At 41.5% G+C, this 20,412-nt stretch overlaps 2 protein-coding genes across 9 annotated transcripts in view; both read right to left on the bottom strand.

Annotated features, from left to right (window-relative positions):
- Nucleotides 1–1,048, bottom strand: part of LOC117527159 (zinc finger protein 638-like) — a 54,666-nt gene extending 53,618 nt beyond the window's left edge. For 3 of the 7 annotated variants that reach the window (XM_034189387.1, XM_034189394.1, XM_034189393.1), the window contains exon 1: nucleotides 912–1,048. The gene's annotated coding sequence lies outside the window, so the exon portion shown is untranslated. The remainder of the gene's footprint in view (nucleotides 1–911) is intronic. The other 4 variants (XM_034189388.1, XM_034189391.1, XM_034189389.1 and 1 more) reach the window with 4 other exon arrangements.
- Nucleotides 1,049–10,201: 9,153 nt separating this feature from the next.
- The window catches only part of btr01 (bloodthirsty-related gene family, member 1), a 46,138-nt gene continuing 35,927 nt past the window's right edge, over nucleotides 10,202–20,412 (bottom strand). For both annotated transcript variants that reach the window (XM_034188621.1, XM_034188620.1), the window contains exons 8-11: nucleotides 15,051–15,095; nucleotides 14,897–14,923; nucleotides 13,585–13,760; nucleotides 10,202–11,545 (exon numbers count right to left, since the gene is read on the bottom strand). In XM_034188621.1, the coding sequence (XP_034044512.1) occupies nucleotides 11,177–11,545; nucleotides 13,585–13,760; nucleotides 14,897–14,923; nucleotides 15,051–15,095 (617 nt within the window). In that variant the 3' untranslated portion in view covers nucleotides 10,202–11,176. The remainder of the gene's footprint in view (nucleotides 11,546–13,584; nucleotides 13,761–14,896; nucleotides 14,924–15,050; nucleotides 15,096–20,412) is intronic.

Raw genomic sequence — 20,412 nt, 5'->3', positions numbered from 1 at the left:
ACCCTGGTGGCATAAGGTAATTTTTTATTTGTGTGATGTTACTGTCATTCATGTCAGAGGTCTGATACATTTCTTATCTGAAGGGCAACCAAGGAAAGCCTGGTTTGGTTGGTAAGATTATTTCCAGAAGCTTCAGAGTTTACACTGCTGGAGACAGTACAAAGTTAAATCGCTAAAGTTGTGATCGGGGAAACAAACCCAGAGTGACAGTGTCACAGTCCAACGTGCAAACAATTACACTATCACCTCCCTAATATACAACAGGTACCATCAATGTATTTTAGATAATGACCTTTGATTTGACCTTGACCTATCACCTTGATAAGACCCATGTTTTGACAGGATGGGCCACTGTTTATCCACCAGGTTCGATTGTTCTTTTGCATTTTGAAGATATCGTCAGGGACAGACTCACAAAGGCCCCTCTTTCTGCTTTGCAGCAAGACAAAATCTTTTTTTTTTTTTTACCGTAACTTTTTTTTTCTCGTCCTGGTGCACACTTTGCTCGCATTTTAGTCTCTGGGCTAACTGCGTTATCATGAAGAAAAATGCACATATATCTGGTCTCCATCGATGGGTGGTGTGGCTGCACTAGGCCAAAGCAGAAACCGACCACAAAACGTCATCTGGTGTTAAAAGCTTTCACAACTGGCCCAATGCACACTCATTGTTTCTAGCTTCCACAAACCGCGCGTACGGACTCGCTCAAAATAAAATACAAGATGAAAATGTTACATTGACGTGACACTGCAGTTTAAAGAACGAAGGCGGGCTATGCTAACAGCAACGTTGGGCGTTTTAGCTGCCAAGCTAGCCAGCATTAGCAAATCCCGATGGAAAACATAGATTCTGATACAGTTCATAAAATACGCGCTTAACGTTTCCGAGTACACACTCCACTCAATAAATACCTTGGGGATTACGTGGGTTGTTGCTGTTACCCAGTAAATCTTAAATCTTTTCAAATTGCAGTCACGCTGATGAAGATCTGTCGTCTTTTCCACCCCGACAGTCGGGTCTTCTTCGTTTTCTTCTTCTACGTGATTTTAACAGCGGTTGACAAGCGACAACTCAACATTGTACATTACCGCCACTAACTGGAGTGGCAACGTTGGACATCTTCTGAAATCGACACCGTCTCAAAATGATACACACATCCACTTACACCAAACAAAAACATAAACATTGTTTTCGCTCCCATTTCTCACGAGCTGAACTCACAGATCTAAAATATTTTCACAAAACACCATTTCTCTCAAATATTGTTCACGAATTAATCTAAATCTGTGTAGACTAGCCAAACATAGGAAACTAGATTTTTTTTTTTTTGGTGGCATTTTCTTGTTAATGCTCAGTATCTGTGCTGGATAATTCAATCATCCTAAGACAAAGAAGATGTGGGCAGATGCTTATGTCAATTTTTACTATTAAGGTCATTTTCGATGTCATAAATGTCCAAGGTCAAAACCCCAATATTTAAAATTTTGGTATACATTTTTTGCAGGCTAAAATTGATACTTACCTTCACAAAAAACCACGTAAAAACAGATTATGAATGTTTTAAATCAAAACTCCTGATTAAGTTTGGAACCTTAGACTCTGTAGGAGGCCTATTTATGCTGCCACCTAGTCTGGTCTTGTCATGTGATGACATGTATGTGCTTGGTATTCCAGGTTATTTGCATCTGCTTCCAAAACCCCCAAAAATGCTATATTTGTCACGATTCAGCCCTTTCTGGGCTCTTGTTATGATCTGGACTCATGTTTGTATCTGTCTTCCATCCTCTGTCTTTATTTTTCTGTTTGATATATTGAGGTCACTGGTTTTGCTTTCTGTTTATCATGTATTTTCTGTTCATCATTCTTTAGTCATGAGTCAAGTTCCGTTCTGTTTGTGTCCAGCCATTGTTTTTTTCCCATTGTGTATTCATTAGTGGAATCACCTGTTTGTTTTGTCTTTAATCATATGTTGAATTATCAGTTTATTTTTCTGTTGCCTCTTGTGAGGTCCATTCAAGTTTAACCTGAGCATTTATTTCTGTTGTGGCCCTGTTCACTTTGCTTTTGTCTTACTGCACTCTCTTGTCTGGTGTTCAGGGTTTGGTGTGGGTGTGTCCTGTCGCCTCTGTTTACCACACCCTCCTTCCAGATTGTCTCCAGTATCTGTGTCTTTTTCCCTGATTACCACTGGTTCTATTTAGGTCCTTTATGTTTGCCACCTTACTGCCAGTTTGTTGAATTTTCACATCCACTTTCCAGCCTTCCACGAGTCTTGTTCTTTTGTTTGCCCATGTGTCAACTAGTGATGTCAATTTCGAAGCCTCATGAACCAAGGAGCCACTGCAACACAACTGGCTGAAAATCGACACACTGAAAGCCTTCATTGTAGATTTGTGTTATCATTCCTCAGACTATATTTGGATAAAATGTGACGGGAAAAGTGAGAAAGGCATGTGCTTCTGCAAATGGTGCTTATGTTACTGTAATTTGTAAATTAGAATAGAGGGTATAGGAGACGGTGATTGTGCAACTTTCAATTTTTATTCAAAAAAACAATAATTTCAACGGTGCTGGGATTTAATCGGCTCCTCTTCTGCCTCACTACCTCTCCAGCTAACTATACTAAATGAACTCTAAACGAGACCTAAATATAAACAAATGCTTTCCCTGGCTCCGATTCACAATGTCGATCAGCAATGTCGCTGGCAGTCTCCTCTCAATAACCCACGGTTTGAGCCGCGATTCAGATCTCATTTAAATACGTGGCGGGTTGTATTGGAATGCCCAGATTATTCGAATTTCCCGCGAAGCTCGACACGTGGTGTGACGTAATGAGGTCTCGCTCGCAGTGGTCACGTGATGGGGGCGTGCTCGAAACGCTGCTCACTGACACTTCCGGTTCAAAAAGCTCGATGCTGTGTCGAGCAGACTGACTCGAGCTTAACATCATTAGTATCAACCTCGTCTTGTTTTTGACCTCGCCTTTGTCTCAGCCTCTGTATCCTGCCTTGCTGTGTTAGTGAAACCTGCTTGTTTTTGGACGACATCCCTGCCTTCTCCTTCCAGTTTTGTCTTCTTGGCTGATTGATCACCAGTGTACCGAACCTTTGCTCGTTTTTTCAGATAAAGCCTTTTTACTCTTCAGCCAACAGTGTGAGTCTTGCATTTGTGTCCAGTTCTGTTTGTGCCTCGCCTCGGCCCATGCTTGATAATATTTTTTGCAATTATTATTTTCTTCCAGTTAAAAGTTCTGTAGTCCCGTGTTATCTGTACAAACAACATGAAGCTTGCCTATTTGTGTTAGAACCACATTTTTATTTTAGTTCTTTGCAGGCATGTAGAAGTACTCAACAGAGTAGGTAATTATTGTAATAGCAATGGATCTTGTAGCAATTGTAAAGAGCAAGATACACTTAATTCATATAGAGGCATTTTAAGGTACATGTGATTCCTTGTTAAAGTAAGAACGATTAAGAACAGAAAAACCTGCCAAAAAGTTATTTTCTGTGAAATGTGCACATTGTAGAGTTTACATTTATATGTATAGTTAACAGTTTATGTAACATTATAGGTTATGTTAATCTTAGGTCAGATTTTACATGTTTCCTGGTGGTTTTTGTATTAAAAATAATTTTATTTATTTTTAATGACAAACAAATATGAATTTTTAACTATTCTGACCATTTTTGACCTTGAACTTCAAAACTGAGAGTAGCATTGTTGGAGTTATTCTGTAGATACACTGTTTTATTTTATCATGCATGTTTTGTGTTCTCTGCTCTGGTAGAATGTAGTTCTCTCTGCTCTGATAAAGTGTATTGTACTGATGTGATGGGTGAAGGTTACTTAAGATATGTGACATGACGTGTTTCTGCAAGTTGTGGTATCTCTGTGTGCACGCTAAGCTCTTTTTAGGACATGTGAAGATGACTCATGCAGGACGCAGCCGAAGCTGAGCAGTAAGATAAAGAATAGAGAATTGAATGTTCCAACCACAGTGTGATTGTGATACATCAGTCCTTTTGTCAGAAGAAGTGTGATTAATCGTTAGATGTCTTAAACACATCTTAACCGAGCCCAAGATTAAAAAGGTTCTGAACATCCTGAATGTATTGTGCAATCAGCAGTTCTGCGGCAACAGCTCACGCGCTATCACTCTTCCCCTCAGGAGCTGTACTGCCCATGTATGTAGGGAAGTCCTAAATAAAAAGAGTGGGAGCGCAGGCCAGACTTTAGTGTAGCTTTGGTGTACAGCCTGACTGCACTCCTCACGAGCTTAAATTGAATTCTATCTCTCACTTGTTTTATTGCCTGGTTGTCTCTTCCTCTTATCAAAGGTACAGTATTCTAAACCCGACAAAGACTGGGGGCTCGTCCGGGATCCCAACAGACCTGACGGATCCAGCGAGCGTGATCGACACCAGAGAAATCCTTGGCCAAGGTAACTCAGACCCTTTGACGGGACTGGGTCAATCCGTTGGCTGGGATCTGAAAGGTTGACGGGATCAAAGAGAGGGAAAGAGACCGACGGAGTGTGAGTATAGAATTTGATTCTGATAAAATTGTTGTTGTGAATGGTGGCAGTAGGCTGCGTAAAATAGAAATGTTGAAATAGTGAAATAGTGACAGAAAGTCACGGTTAAACAGGGAAATAAGTGCACAGTGAAAAGGCAGTTAAACCTCGCAGGGATGGTGGAGTCCCCTAATGCAGGACATTAGTTAAATTCCACGGGAGGGCGAGCTCCCCAGACCTAAGAATACGCGTACGGTTATTAAAAGTGTTTCTATGTATTTGTGTAAATAAAATAACTGTGTGTGAGTGTAATAAAAGTGACTGAGTGAGAGTGTGGAGTCACTTCGACTCCCCTCTATGAAAATCTCACAGGAAAGTAAGTAGTAAGTTTTGAGAAGAAGCAAAGGCAAGGCCTTCCCGTGCCCTCCGGGGTGGCGAAAGGGAACGCACTTCTCAGAATAGTTGATTACTACCCTGTGATTGTAACAACACCAGTGGATTAGGACCCTGTAGGGGCAAAACCATCACTGGTCTAAAACGTTCTGAAAACACAAAATGGGAAAATCTAACAGTAAAAATGAGAGACCTAAGTCCCGGGACGATCTAAAAACAAAAGATTGGATATACATGAATAAAAGTGATCCAAATTCAACAAAACACTTAGATAAGTGGATAAAAGATCATGGATTTGATGGACGCCTGCAGAAAGAGTCATTAACTAAACTAAAGAACAGTATTGAGAAAAAGTGTGGAACAAGTGAGAAAAAGAAAGAAAAAGAAGGTCAAGGTGAAATTGTAGCATGGGAAAGAAAAGTTGAGAAACGAAAGAAGGGCCTTAGAGAAGCAAAGGAAAGACAGAAAGAAACAGTAAATGATAAGAAGGAGCAGGGGAACGTGATGTTTCACAGACAAGAAGATAATGAGACAGGGCCTGCGGCTCCAAAAGTAGAAATGGTAGTAAAATTGGATACTACAAAACACAGTCAGCCAGAAGCTGAAATAAAGGAGAATAAACTCTATCCAGATTTACCGCAGGGACAACCCCCATCATATGTAGACCCTACACAACACGTCATGAGAACACGATCCAAAACACTAAAAGATGAAGAAAATCAACGTGGACCATCAGCCCCACCGGCTGATCAGGAACCAGGTGGATCAGGAGTCTATCCAATGATTCATGTTTCAAATCCACATACGTCAGGACCAAGAACTATTCTTGTGTACCGAACTTGGACACAAGCAGACGTTAAGGCAGCTGTGGAAGGTGTAACTCCCCCACGAGAAGATGTAGCCCAGTACATTATTGACATAACCGCTTTGGTTAAATCCTACAATCTTAGAAGGGATGAAGTTCAACAAGTCATAATGGCAACTGTGACAAAGGATTGGGCTGATGTAAAAGGAGATTGGGATCCTGCAGAGGCAGACCACACTCCATTTGCCCATGATAGTCAGGAATTGGAAGATCGATTGGCTGCACTACTGCTGAGAATTAAGCAGAAATACCAGCAGAAGTCAAATTACACAGAAATAAATCGCACAAAACAGAAAGATGATGAACCATTCGAAGACTATCGACATCGAATGGAAAAAGTTTTTAAAGTGCACAGTGGTCTTCTACCACTGAAAAATGATAGCGTGTATGAACAACAATTGAAAAATGCACTCCATGCCAACTCCAGATCAGATATCCGAGCATGGGTAGACAAACACATGATAATGCTCCCAACAGCTGGGTTACAAGAGTATGTAGACCACGCCATACACGCAGAAAGAAATCTGAAAACAAAAAAGGCAGCCCCAAAAAGGAAACAGGTGACTACCTTCTATTCTGATGAGTCTGAATGGCAGGAAGGCCAAGTCTTTTTTCAAGGCAGAAAATTCGGACCACCTCGTGGGCGGGGCCGTTTTAGAGGCCCACCCCGAGGACGTTTTCAATCAAACCCACAGAGGCAATGGAAGCAGGACAGGCAAGGAAATTGGCAGGGCCAAGGCCAGTCAGCTCCCCCAAAGCCCTGGGCTGGAAGGTCAAATGAGTGTTGGGTTTGCGGCAAATTAGGACATTTCGCCAAGGACTGCCCACAAAGAACACAGAATCCGCAATGACTAACCGCCCGACAAGCAACATCAACGGGACCTTTAGTCCCTGAGGCAGATCTAAACCTTCAAGATCTGCTGATGAGTGATGTACCTAAACCGGAAGTGACTTTAATGATGAATGGGAAGCATGTTGTTTTCCTATGCGATTCGGGCGCATGTAAAACAACATGTTGCTCATGGCCGGTAGGGTTACAGCCCAGTGATGAAACATTTTGGGTAAGAGCAGCCAATGGGAAGACATGTGCTGTCCCTGTGTCCCAACCCGTGTGGATTCGGGACCCAGAAGGGAAGTCATGTTGCATCTCTGTATTGATGATGCCCCAATGTCCGGTTAATCTTCTCGGACGAGATGGTCTAACTGCATTGGGACTGTCTCTAGTGTCGGACAATGGACTGTTGCGAGTAAAACGACAACATCAGCTGCAGGTCTTTACTTTAGGCTCAAATTACGCCCTAAACTGCTACTATTATTATTTTCTGAAACTACGAGATGCTAGCCCCACCTCTTTTGGTGCATCTGTTCTGTCGTTTGCTAAAACATTGTTGTCTCATCCTGAACAAACACATGAACCAGAAGATCTCCATGTCACATTGTGGTTCAAGGGTACTCCAGGACCGGACGGTAACTATGAGAGCCTCTTGGAGGAAGTAACCCCAACATCTGCAGTAGCAGACTGTATTTACCATGATGGGAAAAATAGAGCTGCAATTGCGGTCTCTCATGTTCCTCCAGAAATTCAGAGATTACATAGGACTGGGACTCCCTTCCATGTGTCCCTCTTCAAACCATATCTCGTGACTTGGCAAAGCCTAGGGTTTATGGTCAAAGAGGGCATAAATGCAACCGATTGGGTTGAATCCCATCCAGGGAGTGGAGAATTTTTCAGTCCTTCCACCGGTCTATTCCGTGTACTCCTTCTCCATAGAACGGATTTGGAAGCAGGGAGTAGTGTTGACCATTGCGATAATCCTCAACAGACAGCATGATCATATTTATTGAATCCAGAGGATGAGCAGAGGTTGGTGGAAATTCCACCTACCCTCTGGTCCCAAGGACCCTCTGATGTAGGGCTAGTAAAAGGAGCCCTACCGGTGCAAATTAGACCAAAAACGGAATATCGCCCATGTGTCCGGCAGTACCCTTTGAGACCCGATGCGACGGAAGGGATCCGACCGGTAATACAAGATCTATTGAAGGCAGGAGTCTTGATCCCCTGCCCCGATTCACCATGTAACACACCTATCTTTCCGGTAAAAAAGGCTCCTCCTTCCGTAGGTTGGAGAATGGTGCAAGACCTACAAGCTGTCAACAATGCTGTTGTTCAAAGAGCTCCTTGTGTCCCGGATCCGTACACGTTGTTAAATTCGTTGCGACCAGATGCTAAAGTATTTACTGTCGTTGATATTAGTAATGCTTTCTTTTCTGTCCCGGTTGATCCAGACAGCCAGTTCTGGTTCGCTTTCACATACGCAGGACAAAGGTATACATACACACGATTGCCACAAGGATATGCTGAAAGCCCAACCATTTATTCGCAAGTAATGTCAGCTAGTATGGCCAAATTTGTACCACCAGGTGGTAGCCAGATTTTCTTGTACGTAGACGACATTCTGATAGCCTCTCATGACAAAGATACCTGCATCACAGACACTTTGGCCACCTTACATCACCTAGCCAGGGAAGGACATAAGGTCAGCAAGAACAAATTACAGTTGTGGTCCCCGACAGTAAAGTATTTGGGACATGAATTGAGTGCACAAGGACGCACTATTGTTCAAGACAGGAAGACGGCTATTCTCCAGGCACCCAAGCCATTGACAAAAAAGCAGATGATGTCCTTTTTAGGCATCACTGGCTACTGCCGTAGCTGGATTCCAGATTATGCGCAAATTACGTCTCCTCTCTTGAAATTAATGTATGACGAAAGTATATCCATGTCAACAGCATTGAAGTGGACCCCAGAGGCGGAAGCGGCATTTGTGCAAATCAAACAAAGTCTGGTGTCTAGCTCGGCTCTAGCCCTACCAAATTATGACAAACCATTTGTTCAAACTGTCGATTGCAAAGGTCATTTTATGACTTCTGTATTGACGCAGCAATATGGAGAAAGGCTTCGCCCGGTTGCCTACTATTCTTCCAAATTAGACAGTGTTGCTTGTGCACTTCCTCCGTGCGTACGTGCAGTAATAGCAGCCTCTATGGCTATAGAGAGTTCTGCCGGAGTTGTGCTTTTCCATTCATTAATACTAAAAGTACCCCATGCAGTGTCAGCATTGCTGCTACAAACAAATATGACATTTCTGTCTCCACATTTCCACAGTCATTTCACTTTTGATACATCTGAACTTTAGAGTGGAGACGGTTGTACGCCATGTTTTTGTGCATATGCAACCTTTGGACATAAGGCCCCCAGTCACCAGAGTTAAAGTGTTTGAATTGTCAACATGCACCAACATGTCCAGAGTCCACTTTGGTCATGAACCACATTGATCTATAACATGATAAATATGTATGATTTACATTTTTTTTTTCAGACAGTGTTTATGGTTTATTGTCCTTTCAACAGTTTCACATTATACAGTTAAAACTAATAAAATAGAGCCCTTTTTGTAAAAATTTGTCCTCTGCATTTAATCCATCCTAAATACAGTTAGATTCAATCCAACCACTAGGAGCAGTGAGCTACAATAAAACACCTGCACACATATTACTCATGATGCAGTACACAAATTACAAGTGTTTCCTCTTTGTCATGCTTTATTGGCTATACATTATATTGAGCTGTGTTTGTCCATTGTTCAGATCATGACACTATCGTAGTGGAGGGCCAGTGTGGACCAAAAAGTCCAGGGACAAATACCAATATGTATTTGTCCCAGTCCAGCCCTGCTTTAGCCTCTTGCCTGTTGGATGTTCTGCTTGTTTTTGGTTTGCCCACTGCTATTAGATTATAGAGTCAGTTAACCTGTGACAGTGTCACTACTGCACCGTTAAAATTGTTTGTGCTGAGTGAAAAGATTAAACCAAAAACTTCAAAATAAATAAATAAATAAATAAAGCCCAGTTTGGATATGTCAAACTTCCCCTTTTATGTGTTTATGCATATTATATAATGATATAAGCCGAGGAAAGATATTGCCATGTTTTGTTTTACAATTTTTTTCCGCAAACAAATTATATTTTTTCCATTATATTACACATTATTGGGCACATTTACACATAACAGCAAACAACGCTGAGAAAATTTTAGAAATTAAATATCGTAATTAAAAATAGGTGCACTAATCTGCTGCCCTCTAGTGGTCAGCTGCTGTTCAGAGAGTCAATATTTCAATAACAGTTTATCGATAGCAGTAAACTTTATTTGGCGATAAAAATAAAAACAATACATGCCTTCCAGTAATGTACGTGTTGACTTTACAAAGTAGAAATTGAGCATAAAATGATTGTTCCATAAACATTATTCACTTTGAGATGAAAAATCTCTCTCGCGCGCGCACACACACGCATGCACACACACACACACACATAAATGAACATTAAGAAAACAAACAAAACAAATCGTATAAACATATTTCTCAGTATGCATTGTACGCAATTGAAAAATTCCTTAAAGTTTTTTTGTACTGTGAAAACTTACATCATGAATAATTTTGATATTTTATGTATATGTTCTGTAAGTCCCAACTGTTTCTCTGATAATAATGAAACCACACTTCAAAGATGACTGCAGACGTTAACAGATTCAGGTGTGTATCACATATATTAAATCTGGTGCATAATTGACAGGATATGTTTGTTACTGGTTAGAAAACTTAAAACACACTGCATCGTTCCCACTATAGGAAATGGGAAAAAAAAAAAACTAAATCAACCCAGTTGCTAAGGGAGCAGGTAACTTATAGTATTTACAGAATGAACAAACAACACATTTGAAACAAAACAAACATTTAATTCTATAACAACCAACTCTATACATAGCTAGTCAGTTTAAACAACGAATAAAGAATTTCTTCAGGTGTAGTATGTTTATAATACATTCACTTCATGTCTTATTTGAGTAAACTTTGCTCATGAATAAACAACTTTATGTCCCAGTTCTCAATGGTCATGTGACCAGTCACCACCAAGATATGGCTCAGGATTCAAGAAAATCACAACCGTTGGATACAGGAAGTATATCTTTATGTCCTGACAGTTCTATTGCTTTAAAAGCACAGTGTTTTAGAACGGTTGCACTGAGGAATCAGGGGTCACCTGTTTGTTTTGTTGTTGTTGTTTTTTAGCCACATTACTGTGTATGGAACACATAAAATACATACATTTGTCTATAAAGGTTGTCGCCATGCAGACAGGAGAAAGCTCAATGTTTACAGTAAGTGTACTTCTTGTATGTCAAGATGTTTTACTACTCAGCCAAGTGACACCATCAATTTAAAATATTAAAAACTCACTTTTAACATGTTTAATCAGTGAAACATCAACAAAAATCAACAATAAGTCAAGATGCTGTAAATGTAAAGAGAAATCATTTCTCATTAGAATACCAACGGCTCATTTCATTCTACCATTGTAACAGGACAAATAATTAATGGTGCCTCATTCCTCCCTGATTTATTAGTGCAGGGACTGAAGAATGGATGAATGGCTTCAGAAAAACAATCAGTGAACGTATAAATCAGCACTTTGGCTTCCACATTGAAGAAGGACACCAGACCCATGTCACAGTCTACATAAATCCCGATCCGGGATGGTCTGAGGTTCAGTGTCAGATTGGTCGATGGCTCAGTTCGAAAAGCGTAATCGGTCTGATCCCGTAGGCTGAGGAACCAGTAGCCATGGGCAGGGCTTACAGTAATTTTGCCCTTCCGGTAGACTGACTTCCGTGCCACGCCCAAATCCCAGTCAGTCTTTCCTCCCACCTCCACCTGGAAAAATGCAGCATTGCAGTTTAAAGTGTGAGATGCTAATTTTTTAAAAGTCTTTTTTAAGCTTCAGGACACTGACATGCTCATAATGAGGTCTTTTATTAAATATTGGAAATCAGAGTCATGTTATCCTTTTGGCTTCTCTCTTGTTTCACTCAGGGTCACCACAGCAGATCAAAGGTGGATCTTACGAGGTCTGTCCATAAAGTATCGTACCTTTTTATTTTTTTTTTTAAACTATATGGATTTGATTCATATGTTTTCACGTCAGACAAGCTTGAACCCTTGTGCGCATGCGTGAGTTTTTCCACGCCTGTCGCCTGTCAGAATTTTTTCAGAAGCTGTTAGAGACTGGCACCTGGAAACTATTCGACAAGTTTGGACATGTCCAGCTCTCCACAATTTCACTGATACTTACTGGACTGATAAGCATTGAAAGCCGAGATAGACATGTCCAAACTTGTCCTCTGACACGCCGAAACGGAGGTGTTCCTTTGTCTCCCTTCCAAAGCGAATCGGTCGTGACGCGCGAAGCCTCTGCGCGGCTTTCCATGACAAAATCTCTTGTTAAAAGTGAAATCTGCCAGAAAATGGCTGATGTCCAGTTCCTGTGATAACCAGAGAAAGAGCACACGATGGTCTCGTATCCACAGAGCCATCAGCTCAGAAATGGTCCGGTGGCTTGTGCCGTGTCGTCGCAGCTCGGAGCGCGGCGCGCTCAGCATCCTTAAAAGGGTCCTTAAAGCTGTACTACCAGACCTTATTCTCTGTGAAGCCCGTAAAATTTTCACCGAAAGCCAGATACATTTTTCGAATAGTTTCCAGGTGCCAGTCTCTAACAGCTTCTGAAAAAATTCTGATGGAAAAAAACCCCAAATCATTCTGCCATTTCCAGACAATGAAAATCCGACGACGGGGCGGGACCACTCCTTCCACAAGGCGTGCTCACAGGCGAATGACGTCACCGACAGGCGTGGAAAAACTCACGCATGCGCACAAGGGTTCAAGCTTGTCTGACGTGAAAACATATGAATCAAATCCATATAGTTGAAAAAAATAAATAAAAAGGTATGATATTTTATGGACAGACCTCGTATCTTCAATCACAGCAACAATAAAATGATTTAAAGTCTATTCTTAATTCACTTATTCAGTGGCATGGAATTAAAATAATTAATAGTTCCTATTCCACTCTTTAATGCAATTTATTTGCACACACACAGACGCGTTTCATGTTCAGACGTATATTTGGAACATTTCAATCCTGTCTATGTCCTACAGATGACAGTATTGAGAATAAATTTGGCCTTGAAAGTATAAACAAGCACAAAAAGAAAACATTCTGTCCCACTTGCACAGTTACAACTTAGATTTAAGACTCCAGCATACCAAATACTTCCATTCAGAGATATTTTATTCTGGCTCACATAGTGGCCAATCAATAACTTATGTGCAGAGAACATTTTGCTAATCATTTGCTATGACACCCAACCCATATGAAACTGCCACTGGTGCTTATCCAAAGTGTGATTTGGATGAGAATCTACGACTCCACCTGGACAGGACACCAGCCTGACACATTACTTCCCCAGTCAGGGCCAGTAGCCATTTACAGCTGGGTGGACTGGGACAATGCAAGTGAAGTGTCTTGTCCATGGACACAGATGGGACTGGAATCATGGTGTGTATTACAACCCCAAATCAGAACAGAAGAATAAGAAAAAAACGATTTTTTTGTACATAAGGTCAATAAACAATGCTTGGTCAATTCAGTTTATTTATACGGCACCAAATCACGATGGATGTCACCTCAAAATGCGACACATAAAGAATAAGGTCTTGACCTCACCCACTCCATGTGCAAACACATTTGCCACAGTGGCAATAAAAAACAAACAACAACAAAAAACCCCCCCTCCATTTTAACAGGGCAAAACCTAAAGCAGATCAGCCTCAGTGGGGTTGCCATTGGCCTTTGCTGGATCAGTTGTATCACTTCAGTAACTGGATGGCATAGCTCCAGTTTGTGTCTCACCTACCTCCCAGTAATGCCGTCCTGAGTTGAAGCCCTGATGGGCCAGCACGCACACCACCCGGTCAAAGCGCTCCGGGTTATCCGGTACCAACTGGTGCCGTTCCCCACAGTACACCTGCTTCCCGTCTGATGAGATGATGAGCCGTGGATGTGCTGTGTACGGGTCTAAAGTGATGTCAGCTGACAGATTCAAACAAAAATAATCATAAATGATTAGCTTTGGATAGCTACAACAATGAAAATAAGTGAGCCAGCTGTGTGAAAATTAAGAAAGTTGCTTTGGAAATGTTGAAAAACTGTAGCAACATTTTTACATCTTAACTCCTTAACGCCCATCATCGCATATATGCTACAATCGCTGACTCAAATATGCAACTTACCAAATTGACCTGTATGCCCGTTGTCGCAAATTTGCAACATACCATCATTATTATTATAACATTATAACATAAAGTCATTACCAGAATACCCAATATTAATATCTAGTTTTTGTGCAAAAGTGAAATTAATAATCTCAACATTATTTACCATATACTTAAAGGCAAAAACACACACAAAACATTTTTTTTATATACAGCTATATAAATTCGGGCGTTAAGGGGTTAAACAGTAAAGATTACAAGAAATTGTCTGTTTGTTAAAAAGTAACTTGGGTCTCTTTGTAGCAGTGGTGGGCACAGTTCATTTAATCAGCTAACAGCTAATTAGCGAAGCTGACTCTTTTGTTAGCATTTTACCTTTTCAGCTAATTTTGAAAGTCATTAGTGGACCAATAAGTGTCCACTAAATTTAGTTCTGCTGTCTTTATGCCAACTATCATTTTTAAAAAATAAAATTTAGCAGTGAAAAACATTTGTAAAATCTGTAAATTGTCCATGTTATTTCCTTCTGGTGCTAAAATATAGTTAAATTGACACATTGCGAAGACAACAGGGCATTTCTTTGATGAGATTGAAATGCAAAATGTCAAGCCGGTGTAAATGCATTAGTTACAGTATTAAAATGATTTTCCATGTGTATTTATATTTCTTGATTTTTCTAAATTGTTAATTGTTTGTGGTCTGTGAGTAAAGAGCATACTGAATAGAAAATACTGATTTATTTAAATTTTTCATTTAATGTACACTTTGATCATCACATGATCTTGCAAAATGTTAAATAAACCTTTTAAGAAACTGTCGTGTTTATGTTACAACAGAATAAAATTTCTAAATTCAATCTCAACCATTACAAAAACCTAAGGAACCACTGACAAAGGATGAATTAAAGCCATGAATGAAATCCAGATGTGTATTAATAATAAAAAAAATCATTACCTGCATATTCTTGAACCTTCCTCGTCTCTGCAGAGAGGAGAGGAAAAAAAATTCTATACAGATTTTCATTTTAAATTAACTTAAATGTGCCAAAGATGTCATAATTCAGTGAAGATTTAAGTAATATTGTTATGAGTTTGTAACAAAATCTTACTTGGATTGGCCCTGGGTACAGATTGTTCCACTGATGATCGTTGGCCTGTTCAAATAAAGATCATTATTATCGTTGTTGTTATTTTGCTTCTGTCATGACCTGGTACAGCACAGTATTTATCAGAAAATGTTACCTTAAAAAAAGCAATTCATGATGCAACAATGTTGGAAAGAAATTTAAAAAAAATTAGATAGTATTCTGAAAAAAAAACATTTGATCCGAGATACACTTTGCATACATCATATTTTCCGGAGTATAAGTCATACCTGTCAATAAGCCTTTTTCTCTATTATGACCTATTTAATATTGAATTTTTGTGCATTGTTGTAGTATTTTTTATTACTGGCATTTATTCTTTTATTATTGGAGTTTATTTTGTTTAACGCTTTGATTTTTGGGAAAGTTCAAGGTAAATACAGGTGAGCCTCTTTAAGGGACCCTTCACACATAACACGATTGAAGCCAACTGGCGCACGAAGGAGGAATTGCATGCCACTTGTGAAAAATTGGAGCCGCCTCAAATGCCTCATACAGCTGTCGCCACAACCATTCATGCACAGCAGCGACCGAAACACATCGAGTGCCATTGACCTCTCTCTCGACAGGTGACGGCCAAATTCCAGGTGCCACACATGAACGTCAAATACCTCTTGCTGGGCACTTAGAAAAGGTGGGGCTATTCACGCTCCTGACATGTGAGTAGAGAGCAGGCGACCACATTTGAGCTGTCTGTGAAAACTGTTTAAGTGCAACATGAGTGTGGAGTAACCTAGCAACACATATGGGCGTGACTGTGCTGAATTCACCCCACCCACACAAATGGCTTGTGGAGTATGTTGTCATCATCGTCCCCCCCAAAACCAAATGGCTTGTAGAGTGTGTGTGTGTGTGTGTGTGTGTGTGTGTGTGTGTGTGTGTGTGTGTGTGTCCCCATCATGAATCCAAAACTGTCAGGTGTGGCTGACGGCTCCGGAGTCCGGTCGCTGTCCAGCACAGTGCGTTGCTGGAACAGCTGACCGCTGTGTACTGCAACTCAGCTGATGAACACACAATGCACATCTGTGGGTGGGCGCACATGCCCTCATGACATGCTGATAATTACGTACAGACACAATCACATGAGGACTGGCCCACATCTGAGCACATGGCACGGTGTGTGTTATGTGTGGGACGCGGCTCGAGGAGCGGTCCAGCGTCTGACTGAACCCAGCGCTAAATAACCAGAAGCAGCTCCAAAAGAAACAATTTTATTTTCTAATCACCCTTCGGTACTGTACAAGAAATACAAATTAAATAATACTGGTGGGGAGAAGAGGCTGTGCGTTCTCTCAGCGCCTCAATGGACCGGAGCCCGAACGTTCTGGACTCAGGTTTTCCGCCGACACCCCCCAGGTGGCTTTTCCCAGAACTGTACTCTGTGGAGGGGGAACAGAGGTGAGATTATTCGATACTATTACCAGAAAACTATTAAAGGCACACTTATCAGCAACACGTTCAGTTCAGGTTTCAGAGTTAATTCAGATGAACAGCTGCTCATGGCTTGTGTAGGTTTATTATTCCGCACACCACAGCCGCGAGGAGCAAACAAGACAATTTCTTCAATGTTCAAATTTAGCTGTGCAAAAAACACCACATTATATTCACAAATAAGCCTTTAAAGATAATCACCTCTGACGTGTGCTGACAGCTTTTGCCTCTCACCCTAGTCCTCCTTCACAGATGTAACGTCAAACTCTGGAGCGGCCCTCAGCATCCCCAACGGTTGATACAAGGTCGTAACAAGGTTGTATTCTCCGGCAAACAGCCCTCATCACTGCTGGCTTAAATGCAACTCCTCATTTCTTCATTGACGCCAGCTGAGAGTCCTTAGTCTGCACGTGAATGTCACAGGTGTTGCAGATCATCCTGATAAAGAGCCGCACGAGGATGCAACAGGTGCAACCAATCATCACAGAGGTGAGAGACTCTTCTGCAGCACAATTTTCCCAGAGGTCAGTCCCAGACCACCTAGGAAGGAAAACAAACACAAACCCAACAAAACAGTGTCCAGCCAAGCCCCCCAACACACAACAGTGTGAAAGTAATAAACCGGCTGGGCCAGCTGATGTCACTTCCACCATGTAAATTGTAGTTTACATGACAGACAGAAAGAGTGGAAATGAAATAAAACAAATAAGGGTAAAGGTGTGAACTCATTCATGTGTGATCGCTTTGCTCATATGCATTGCTGTGGACATACAGCGCCTGTCAGCTGATCGCCGACTGTCAGGTGGACGTGACCGTGCACACAAGGTGTTACATTCAAAACACAGACATCAGACAGATGCAGGCCAAAAAAAAATGATTATGCATATCTCAAATAAAAATTCCAGAGTAAAGGAACAGAGAGTGAGCCTTTTTTTCTGTGAGCTAACAATGTCCGCAGACAAAGGTGGGCATGTCCCTGCGACGTGCAGCTGTTCAGATACAGTGAGGAAAATAAGTATTTGAACACCCTGTGATTTTGCACGTTATCCCACTTAGAAATCATGGAGGGGTCTGAAATTTTCATCTTAGGTGCATGTCTACTGTGAGAGACATAATCTAAAAAAAAAAAAAACAAAATCCAGAAATCACAATGTATGATTTGTTAATAATTTATTTGTATGTTACTGCTGAAAATAAGTATTTGAACACCTGTGAAATCAATGTTAATATTTGGTACAGTAGCCTTTGTTTGCAATTTACAGAGGTCAGATGTTTCCTGTAGTTCTTGACCAAGTTTTCACACACTGCAGCAGGGATTTTGGTCCACTCCTCCATACAGATCTTTTCTAGATCTTTCAGGTTTGAAGTTTCAGCTCCCTCCAAAGATTTTCTTTGAGTTCAGGTCTGGAGACTGGCCAGGCCACTCCAGGACCTTGAAATGCTTCTTATGGAGTCCCTCCTTAGTTGCCCTGGCTGTGTGTTTGGGGTCATTGTCATGCCGGAAGACCCAGCCATGACCCATCTTCAATGCTCTTACTGAGGGAAGGAGGTTGTTTGCCAAAATCTCGCAATACATGACCCCATCCATCCTCCCTTCAATACGGTGCAGTCATCCTGTCCCATTTGCAGAAGAGCACCCCCAGAGTATGATGTTTCCACCCCCATGCTTCACGGTTGGGATGGTTTTCTTGGGGTTGTTCTCGTCCTCTTAACATGCTAAGTGGAGTTGATTCCAAAAAGCTCTATTCTGGTCTCATCTGACCACGTGACCTTCTCTCGTGCCTCCTCTGGATCATCCAGATGGTCACTGGTGAACTTCAAATGGGCCTGGACATGTGCTGGCTTGAGCAGGGGGACCTTGCTGCCCTGCAGGATTTTAAACCATGACAGCATCATGTGTTACTAATGTAATCTTTGTGACTGTGGTCCCAGCTCTCTTCAGGTCATTGACCAGATCCTCTTGTGTAGTTCTGAGCTTTCTCAGAATCATCCTTACCCCACAAAGTGAGATCTCGCATGGAATCCCAGACCGAGGGAGATTGACAGTCATCTTGTGTTTCTTCCACTTTCTAATAAATAATCATAACAGTTGTTGTCTTCTACCAAGCTGCTTGCCTGTTGTCCTGTAGTCCATTCCAGCCTTGTGCAGGTCTACAGTTTTGTCCCTGGTGTCCTTAGACAGCTTTTTGGTCTTGACTATGGTGGACAGGTTGGAGTGTGATTGATTGAGTGTGTGAACAGGTGTCTTTTATACAGGTAACAAGTTCAAACAGGTGTAATTAATACAGGTAAAGAGTGCAGAATAAGAGGGCTTCTTAAAGAAAAATTAACAGGTCTGTGTGAGCCAGAATTCTTGCTGGTTGGTAGGTGTTCAAATACTTATTTGCAGCAGTAACATACAAATAAATTATTAAAAAAAATCATACATTGTGATTTACGGATTTTTTTTGTTTTTAGATTAAGTCTCTCACAGTGGACATGCACCTAGGATGAAAATTTCAGACCCCTCCATGATTTCTAAGTGGGAGAACTTGCAAAATCGCAGGGTGTTCAAATACTTATTTTCCTCACTGTATCTGTGCTCACAAGTCAAGACAAGCTGCAGAGCACCTGTAGTGGTTTGTAGGATATGACCTGGAATATGTTTGCCGTGAGGCGTGGAGGACGGCACGCTGTCATCACGGGTGAATAAATTAAAACATATGGTGTCAGCGCACCACCACGTCAGTGCACCGCAATGCTGGTGAATATCGTGCCATGCTGAAAATCAGCGTGAGGCGCGTGTCACTGCGGGATTTCTCCACATTGTAATAATTCAAACACATATCACATTGCAATGGGGCCACCAGCGGAACACTGTGCGCTAGACACACCATGCCGGCTGATGTGTTCATGACATGAGAGTCAACTCCTCATGGGACGAGAGCCCAGCTGATGCCTTCATGAGAGGAGCGCATCAGGTATTAAATGTAAAACAGAAATGTGAGAACAATAATCCACGTCATTTCATTACTTGCTGGTGTACGTCTAGGCAGAGACTCTTTATAACAGGAATTAAGTATTATAAACTGTGGTGTTTTTTAAATTTTTTGCTCCACTGCTGTGTGCTCGAGTTTCTACGTGCTTGCCCTATTTTTGTGTACGCTCGTGTTCACATACACAAAACCGTCACCACGGTATTGTGCACGCCTGTCCGGCTGTCTGTCCCTCCCGACAGCAGGTGGGATGTTTTGCAGTTCTCCCTTTAGTTTTTGGTTTGCGGATTTTCTTCCGGTTTCTGTGTTTTTCACCCAGCGTCATGTTAAGTGTGAAGGGGCCCTAACCTGTGCATGCATAAGTTGCAGTTCGGCTTTACTCATGGTTGATTTGTGAACTCCGAAAATTTTGATTACTGTATAAAAGTCAACATTTTCTTCAAATTTAACTGTTTTTGTGAGTGATGGCCGTGGGCCTCAGGCGCGAGGGGCCAGCTCGTGTATAAATTCCGGCCCAATCTGAACCGGCAGGAAGCATCTAAAGAGAAAGGTTACATCCAAATCCATAAACAAAAAACTTTGAATCATCCTGAATCGTCCATACCAACGTAGCTCTCATCGCTGAAGTGCAGCAGCCCAAAGAGGAAGAAGATCCTGAACCCACTCTGGATGAAGAAATCATCGTTATCCAGAAGGAATAACTGTTATGTGTCGACGCGGGTTGAGGAGCGGACCTGCGTCTGACAGAACCCAGCGCTAAAAATAACCAGAAAGCGGTTCCAAAACAAAACAATTTATTTTTTACCCTCTTTGGTGCATAACAATGTGTACAAACTAAACAGCTTCTTTCTGGTGGAGTGACTGTTGGCACGCTCTCCAGCGCCCGTAAGGATCTAAGGATCCTGGACCCACTACCACCG

The sequence above is a fragment of the Thalassophryne amazonica genome, chromosome 15, assembly GCF_902500255.1.
Source record: "Thalassophryne amazonica chromosome 15, fThaAma1.1, whole genome shotgun sequence".
NCBI classification, from domain to species: Eukaryota; Metazoa; Chordata; class Actinopteri; order Batrachoidiformes; family Batrachoididae; genus Thalassophryne; species Thalassophryne amazonica.
The sequence above is the reverse complement of the archived record's forward strand: the minus strand, read 5'-3'. Positions and strand labels throughout refer to the sequence as shown.